Source organism: Triplophysa dalaica, chromosome 20 (genome assembly GCF_015846415.1).
Source record: "Triplophysa dalaica isolate WHDGS20190420 chromosome 20, ASM1584641v1, whole genome shotgun sequence".
Classification (NCBI taxonomy): domain Eukaryota; kingdom Metazoa; phylum Chordata; class Actinopteri; order Cypriniformes; family Nemacheilidae; genus Triplophysa; species Triplophysa dalaica.
In genome coordinates, this window is record NC_079561.1 from 15,050,965 (window position 1) to 15,059,945 (window position 8,981).

The 8,981-nt window shown below is 39.1% G+C and overlaps 1 protein-coding gene across 1 annotated transcript; it reads left to right on the forward strand.

The window, feature by feature from the left end:
* Nucleotides 1-3,969: 3,969 nt before the first annotated feature.
* Nucleotides 3,970-6,562, forward strand: kcnk15 (potassium channel, subfamily K, member 15). Its single transcript, XM_056732703.1, has 2 exons — nt 3,970-4,255; nt 4,833-6,562. The coding sequence occupies exons 1-2, from the start codon at nt 3,973-3,975 to the stop codon at nt 5,750-5,752; spliced, it is 1,203 nt and encodes a 400-aa protein (XP_056588681.1). The 5' UTR covers nt 3,970-3,972; the 3' UTR covers nt 5,753-6,562.
* Nucleotides 6,563-8,981: the final 2,419 nt, after the last annotated feature.

Consider the following 8,981-nt stretch of genomic DNA (forward strand, 5'->3'; position numbering starts at 1 on the left):
AAGCGACATTCCGTATCAAGGCAAACAATGTGCAAAAATCCGTTCCCCACAGCGCCCAATACTCGAGTGAAATATATGGAGCCTCAAATATAAGAGGCGCTGAGAAGCCTCATGGCACAATTCAACAAATAATTGCTGTCAGAATCGCAAAATTAGACAAACGGCCATCTGGTGAATTATGGTAGAGGTACAGGCCACTATAACGCAACCTGTAGCCAAATGACAGGGTAAAACACAAAACCTCTTTCTACTTACTTTCGTTTTGTTTCTAATATTGTTTAGAATCCGTTGCATTCATTTTAACCATTAGATTTCAGTAACAGGAAAAAGTATTACAATCATTATATTTTAATCAGAGAATTGTTTTTTTTCTGGGAATGGAATGTGGAAAAAAGAATTTCAGTGGGAAAATTGTCTGGTCCCGGGTCTGATCACCTGTTTGTTTTGTTTTGTCTTTCACATGTTAGTGTTTGTCGAGAACATGAAGGTTTGACAGCTCTTTATGCTTGGAGTTTGTGTGTATACCCTGTTCTCCTCATTATCCTCATCATGGCGCACCTGAATTCACTCCCGTTAAACACATCACACTGGTCTCCACAACCTCTCCACTTTTCGAGTTTCTAACTATTCTTTTATGTCCAAGCTTCAGAGCTCTTTGCACCCTGCTTGGTGTCCCTCTGTTCCCTCACACCGGTGCTGACCTGGCAAGTTTGGTTCTCCTTCTGGCTGGCTGTATGGGGGAATTTCCCTTAGCGGCCTGAGGTTACCGCTCCCCATCTCCTTGCTGCCAGAACCATTGTTCATCCCCCTACTGGAGACACTCTCACGGAGAATCCGACTCACTCTTTGCAACCTATTCGATCGGATTACCATCCATCTTCGGCATTGTCACGATTAAATTCAAATTCTGGGGTTGTTGCATGGAACGTATTTAAGATTCAGTGCAGTGACCTCTCGGAATTAAGCAAGTTAGACCCAGTCGATTAGAGGATTCTCCCTTCGGGGTCATCTGCATGGAACGTGTCAAGGACTCTCCCTTCGGGGTTGTTTGCACAGAACATGTATAAGAGTCTAAGAATTTTTTTAATTTTGACCAGCTGCCAGATAATTTCACGGCCAAGCACTCGAGCCTGTCCCATAACTTTCTTGTGCTGGTGTTACTCTTTGTGACTCCTGCCCTTACAACCCACAACAGAAAATACATTGTTGTAACGCGAATTACTGACATTGTAAACAAATTGTATCAGTTATACGTTATATTACTGCGTTACAGCAAAAACTAATATATTACTGTCATATCGTTACTTTTGTAATGTGTTACTCCCAACACTGATAACGAGAGCAACAGGTGAAGGGTGTGAAGTGATAATGAATAAGGAAACAAGGGGCGCGGAAGACAGGAAAGCACATGGCACAAAGAATCATACAATGGCCATGTGCTTTCAAACACAAACACAAGACATGGGAGTGTCATGACCCTGTCACTCCAAACTAGAAAAACAACCACAAGAAGGGCAGGATCATGACAGTTTATTTCCAGGCTTTAAACTTACTTACTCCCCAGAGGATGAAATAAAAGAAGGGGAAAACGTATGATAAATCACTGGTGGTCTTATTGCCTTAAATCTAATTGATTTAGTCTGAGCTGCTTTAAATCACAAAGAGATCTGATAACATAATTATCTCTGTACACAACATGAAGAGCCTGACTAACTGGTCAATAGCTGCAATTTCATAAGGATAAAGCTATGATTTCTAGCTATTGTTTGTTTCACTGTGCAGTACCCCATTAAAAACAATATTGACATATAGCACTAAAAATGATTCTTGGCTTGAAGTCATAGGGGAACCACTTTAAGTGCTATATAGAACCATATGTTGGTGTTTCCGTGGTTCTTCAGAGGTTCTTCAGCATTTCTTTGGGATGATTAAGGTGCTATATAGAATAGCTAAAGAACCATACATGGGCTTAATAAGTTCTTTATACAGAAGCGGTGCAATATAGCACTTCAGTCATCCCAAAGAATCGCTGAAGAACTTCTGAAGAACCTTTGAAGATCCACTGAAGATACACAGAAGCACCAAGATATGGTTCTATATAGCACTTAAAGTGGTGCCCATATGATCACGAGCCAATAACTACCATTAGAGCTATAGAGAACCATTTTCTTTTAGAGTGAAATTGTAATTTTGGTTGCATATCAGTATACTGTTACTTCATCACTTTGGAATTAATAAGGTTCTGTCTTGCAAAACATTTACACACGCAAAACAATCCTCTACAGACTATTTACACATGATTGTGTTGCCTCCCACAAGGACAACATCATTTGGAAGTTTGCTGATGACACCGCAGTGATAGGAAGGATGGGAGGAGGGAGGTGGCCAGTCATGTGTCATGGTGTAAAGACAACAACCTCACCATGAACACTGACAAGACAAAGGAGATGATAGTGGACTTAAGGAAAAAGAGAAAAAACTCACCAACCACTGTTTGTCTGAGAGCTTGAAGTGTAGATGGTGAGCATCTTTAAATACAAGGGGAACCCCATCAGCGAAGACCTCACCTGGACACTCAACACCAACCAGCTGGTTAAGAAGGCACAACAGCGGCTGTAGTTCCTGAGGAGGCTGAGGAAGTTTGGCATGTCACCTTAGATCCTCAAAAACTTCTACAGCTGTGTTGTTGAGAGTGTCTTGACCAGGTAGATATGACTAGATATCATATACATAGTCTATGTTTAGTTTTTATTATTATGTTTCAGCACAGTTCTTATTATATGTTTCTTACATTGTGCGTATGTATGTATAGTTTGTGTATGTGTGTGCATAGCTTTGCACTGTCTTGGCATTCATTGTGGACAGCAAAGTAAGAATTGCATTGTTTAGGGAAACTTGTTTCCTCACTGGGCATATGACAATGAACACTTTGAATCATTGAATCTTCTAAATTTACTGAAGCAATATTTTTTAAGCAACACAAACAGTGTACTTATAATTGGTTTTAAAATTTGTAATAATGTGTTGACATGTATAAAAAGTTACATTTAATGCTGTCTATGTTCACTTCATGTCCATTATTTCAAGTCTTAGTTTAGTATAAAAGCCAGTGCTCAATATTTTGTATAGTGCAGATGTTAATTTTATTAATCAATCTAATTTAATATAATTAATTGTTACTACTTTAAATCTATATTAATGTAAAGAGATCTCCAAAGCTTTCAAAATCTTTACTTTTTATATATTGTTATATTAACATATCTTAATGACAGTATATAAAAAATGAATTATTTTATTTATCAATATAAATAAAAAAGTACAAACTTTGCTAAAATGATTGTTTCGAACAAGTACTTATTTTAACACAATTAAAACCATTATTAATTTATCTAAAATATCAATGCTATGTGCCTTTTCTCCCATGCTGGTGAGCTTTTTACCCCCAATGTGGGGTAAAAGGCTCACACTCGCCACCTCATACATTTATGCGATTTTTTAACTAAATTAATCACATATGAAGTTCAGCACCTCAGACAGCGACGCGAAACGTCTGGGTTTTGGTTTCTCGGGGCGTAATCCGATGCTTTAGCGCGCGTGGTATGATCACATAGCCTACAGTAACGCGAGCTACACTCAAATAGCGCATGATGATTTCTTGTTGTGACTGACTCAAGGACTTTAGGAGATTTTAATTGGTCGCTAGATACGAAAGGTATTTTTATCTATCTTGGTTGGATCTCTCAGAAACGAAGCATACCAAATCTGTTTTAGTACAGCAAAACAAATATGTGACGCACATTTAAGGCTGAAAGAAAAAACAACCATCAAGAAAGCGATGTGCTTATTCCGTCTCGGTTACGTATCTGACTTAACACTGGGGTTCTTATTCTTCCATGTTATAGGTACGTACATAACACTTAGGGTTAAATACAGATGAATTGAAATGCACAACCTGTTTGAGGTCCTGTAAAAATGAAGAAACAGAACGTGCGGACACTTTCTCTTATCCTCTGCATGTTCTCTTACCTGCTGGTCGGCGCCGCGGTTTTTGACGCTTTGGAGTCCGAGACTGAGAGCGCAAGACGACGCATCTTAGAGCAGAAACGCGGCGACATGAAAAGAAAGTATCGCTTTTCCGAAGATGACTATCGGGAGATCGAGAGAGTTGTGCTGCAGGCTGAACCTCATCGCGCAGGCAGACAATGGAAATTCGCTGGATCTTTTTACTTTGCCATAACAGTCATCACAACGATTGGTGAGTTTCATAGTTTTGGCCTTGTGAATAATCCAAAAGCGGTAGAAATCAGACGTTTGTAACTATTGCGCTTCTCATCCTTGACGTGAAAGATTTGAATGGAGGATAGTTTTTCGTATTATGTCATTATTGTAACAAATTAATCAGACAAAAATTAAAACTTCTGTCATTATTTATTCACCCTCATGTCATTGCAAACCTGCATGTCTCTTTCTTCTGTGGAACACATTTTTGTTGTCAATATTCATTTCTGCAGAAGTAAATCATACAGGTTTGTAAAAACATGAGGGTGAGTGAGTGATGTAAGAATTTTTAAATTGTGCAGACTATTCCCTTAAGAACTCAACCCAATTTATGATGGCATGATAGTTACGAAAAGAGCAATAACCTAGCAACCACTTAGGTCATCTTGGGAACTGCCTAGCAGTGGCTCTGTAATTATTAGTTCTCAAAATGCATGAAGTTTTTACAATTTTTAAACCTTACATTTTTACTAGCATTTTTTTGGTAAATTTCATTCACTAGTTTTTGTAGTAAGACTAATCAAAATAAATTGATTGACTTGGCAATCATGCAGGTTATGGACATGCGGCACCTGGTACAGACTCTGGAAAGGTCTTCTGCATGTTTTACGCCGCCTTGGGAATCCCGCTCACACTGGTGATGTTCCAGAGTCTAGGTGAGAGGATGAATACCTTTGTCCGTTACCTGCTAAGCCGTGTCAAGAGATGCTTAGGCTTTCGTCACACTGAAGTTTCCATGGAGAACATGGTTTTGGTGGGTTTCTTGTCTTGCCTTGGAACTCTATGTGTTGGTGCAGCAGCTTTCTCACACTTTGAAGGCTGGACATTCTTCCATGCATACTACTACTGTTTCATCACTCTTACCACAATTGGGTTCGGGGATCTTGTAGCTCTTCAAAAGAAGGAGGACCTTCAAGAAAAGACACTTTATGTGGTATTTAGTTTCATGTATATCCTTGTGGGGTTGACAGTCATTGGAGCTTTCCTCAACTTGGTGGTGTTAAGGTTTCTCACAATGAACAGCGAGGATGAGAAGCGGGATGCCCAGGAGCGGGCCTCGTTAAAGAGGGGTCGCAACCTCACAGCCATGAACGCTGGACCTAACAGGCACAACCATAGCAACCTCTTTATGTCCATGGAGGAGGGCACCAGCTGCACAAACCTCATCTTGTCCCCAGCAGACGAGCCCGGTCTGATAATACCTTTGAGCCCAAATCAATGTCAATCCCAGTCACAACTGTGTTTGGTGTGTTCTTATGTTTGCTGCTGCTTGGGCCACTGTGACCGCCCTGTCGCATCTCAACAAAAGTGTCTTGATTGCCAAATGAATGCTGTTTACTACAACTCTATTTCATACAGGATGAAAGGTGGCTCCTCAACCAGGGACAATACAGGCCTTTCCTCTCCGTGTAGTACACTTTCTCTTGGGCAGAGCTTCAAAGAGCTGTCACGCTTACGGAGGAAGTCAGTTTAACACCTGTGTCTTTCAGGTGTTTGTTTTAAGTAATGAGTACACATTAAATATTTTGTTGCATTAATGAGATAAGGCAATGTACAAACGTTCATATTTTTTCTTAACAATGTAACACTTTAAATCCAGCTTTGAAGTATGTTACAAAGGCTGGAGATATATTAGGGAATAATACTGATCTCAATTTACAGTTGGATTTCTACACTGATGACTCATACAATGTGGTTAGTTCTTTATCTGTTACAATCATCATAGGCAAAAACGCAACCTGACAAAACTAATAGAACACAAACAACAAAACAACACAAACATTTGTGTAGTCATTGACATTGCAGCGTGAAAAAGTATCCCTTGAATTTATTACTTTGTATTCTTATGTTTCATGTACTGTAGTGGAAAGAGCTAATGGTTTGTAATAATCATTAGAATTTCTGTGATGGTTACTATTGTTTTTCTAGCAAGGATGCATTTCTGAAAAAAACTATAGAAAACCCAATTCTAATGGTTTCCATTAAAATACAATTATGAACCATTACATTTTTCCATTACAATTTGGGAATTTTACTGATTAATATTTAAATTTGTCCTATGGTGTGACAGCAAAAATGTAGGAAAAAACAATGGAGAAAGATCTTTCTTATAGTGTTTTATAATATAAACATGAATTTTATTAATATAAAATATAATATGAACTGTTTATTTTCTAAATTTTTATATGACACACCGTAGGACACAATTTATTCAGCCATTTATCAGCCATGAAGCCATTTATCGTTCATTTTTCTGAAGCATGTCCTTAATTGGTTGGTATTATTAAAGAGTTTATAATGCTAATACTTGATAACTCGCATGGTTTCTAGAGATTAAAGGTTTTGTCATTGTGTATTTTCATAATTCAGGTTGGATTTCAGCTTTATTATTATTTTTTATCAACTAAATCAGCTGATATTGCCGTCACGGCAGCAAAAAGCCATTGGACTTGTTTTCACTGGAGTAGCTTTCACTCCAAAATGGTGGAAACGCATGGCTGCTACTGGGCGAGAAATGTTGCAATGGAGCGTTCTATTGAGTTTCGCCTCTTGGTATTCTATACTCTTTGGTAAAGGTGTTATGACCATAGACCTTAAAAAATACTGCGCATATAAATCTACTTACATTGTGCCTTTAAGCAAGACACTAACCCGCAAGTAAAGGGGTGCTGTAGGTGCAGATTTTACTGCTGACTACAAAGACATTTCATTTGTAAAAGATAATAAAGGTACAATGTGTAGCATTTTGAAGGATTTATTTACCAAAATGTAATATATAATACAAAACTATGTTGTGAGTGGTGAAGAAATACCTTACAAACGAACCGAAACGTTTATATTAACTTACAATGAGCCATTATATGTATATACACCGCGGGCACACCCTTACATGTAATTTATCAAATTGCACAGCCATGTTTCTGTAGTAGCACTACACGGACAAACTGTGGGCGTTTCGTAAAAGGAAGGATGCACGGGACTATGTTCTTCTTCTTTGGCTGTGTTTTGGAGGCAGCTTGCAAAGCCACTACATAGAAGGATTAGCAGAAGAAGAGGAAGAACAATAACATAATTTACTTGTCGTGTGTTTTATTAGAAATAGAAACGGTTATTTGTTGCAGTAAGAAGTGAAATTTGCGCTAATGGCGGACCGCGGACCACACATACTCTGCACACTGACAGAGCGTCAATCTGTGTAGTCAAAAAATAGAAAATACTATGCAACAAGGCCAAGTCAAGACAAAAACGGCAGAAAACCTAAATAAACATCGGTGTGGTTCTTTTCAAAAGGAGGGCACTGAAGCAGGAAACAGGTTTGCTAAGCGACGCCGAAGTTGCCAGCTTTCTGCTGGACCTGAAAGTTTGTCTAATTTCCGTAATATAGGTGAACTGTTTGTTTGATAGCTTTAGCTAATAGATGAGCTGATCATCAAGTAAAGAAGCGTTTTTCATTGTAAATTTTTAGCACTTTGTAATTGTATCATAAGTCCTTGTTGCATGGCCGTGTGCAAATCAAGTTAGAAATCATGTTTACAATCATAATTTGCATAAATCGGGTGTAAGTTCTATTATAATACTGCTTAGCTTCCACATCCTCTCTTGTGGGGTCCTCGCAGGTAACGTTAGCTCCTCTGCCTCTCCTCGCCCTGCCTGCATCTCCAACACCCCTACCTCTCCGCCCTCTTCCTCTCCCTCTTACTACCTGTGTTAAATCCTCTGATTGACTCTTTGATGATGAGAATAACATCTGCTAAAACTTTCGCGGTTAGATTACACGCCTTTAGCATTAGCAAGCCGTTTCAATAGGCTTTAAATTACGAACCAAGTTACCTTGCCAAAAAATGCTATGCAAAATAAGCGAATAAATCACTGACACAATGTTAATAAAGTAAAAATAATATTCACTATAACGATTAGAGTAAATTTAATTTATTTATATTTCTTTGTAAATAAACCTTGTCACTTGACTTGCAAAGGTTACTCTCTGCTATCTCAGACGACGACATCTCTGTCCTGTGTCCGTAACTCCAGTCTGTTGTTCGCATGTGAGACGTAGATTGCAATTATCAACACCACCGATAAAGGGCGCTATCATTTACGGAACCCTTTTGTCCTGTGACGGCAACCGTAGCTTCTCTAATGGGAGGGAGAGGGGGGTAGCGGAGCTGTAGGTTGCAATTTCCTACATCGCCAATAGTGGCCTCTGAAACTTACAGAACCTTTAAGGTCAAACCTTTAAATGTGTGTTTTTTTAAATGCATAATATGGATAAATCACTGCTTGTACAATAGAGATTGCTTATGGTTATGTTTACTGTAATCTGCTATTTTCCTCTCTATTCTCACTTTTCCAATTTTTAATTTAAACCAGGCTCAGCCGGGAGGGCCAGATCCCCTCTGACGTGTCATAGCTGCACTCAGTGACCCCGACCAAAAGCCACCGAGCAAATATCCACGAGGAAGAGGGAGAGCCCAACATATGCGACCCAGAAAATCCCACTCGCCGAAAACCGTGCAGGTCCAACCCGGTCCCATTCCACGGTTAACACCAGAAAACAACCAGGGAAAATGGCATGTTGTAACTTTATTCCTCTGTTGTCCGACATTGACCACAAAACAAGACCAAACCAGGGTGGTGGTGGAATTGCCTTAGATGGAGCTGGGATGGTCAGTCAGTCCAAGGCTGTAGCTGGCGTAATCTCT

Bases quoted from the DNA above. Each gene is read 5' to 3' on its own strand.
- kcnk15 (XM_056732703.1), top strand. From the start codon at position 3,973: ATGAAGAAACAGAACGTGCGGACACTTTCTCTTATCCTCTGCATGTTC. The intron at 4,256-4,832 runs GTGAGTTTCATA...GCAATCATGCAG, and splicing joins AACAGTCATCACAACGATTG to GTTATGGACATGCGGCACCT.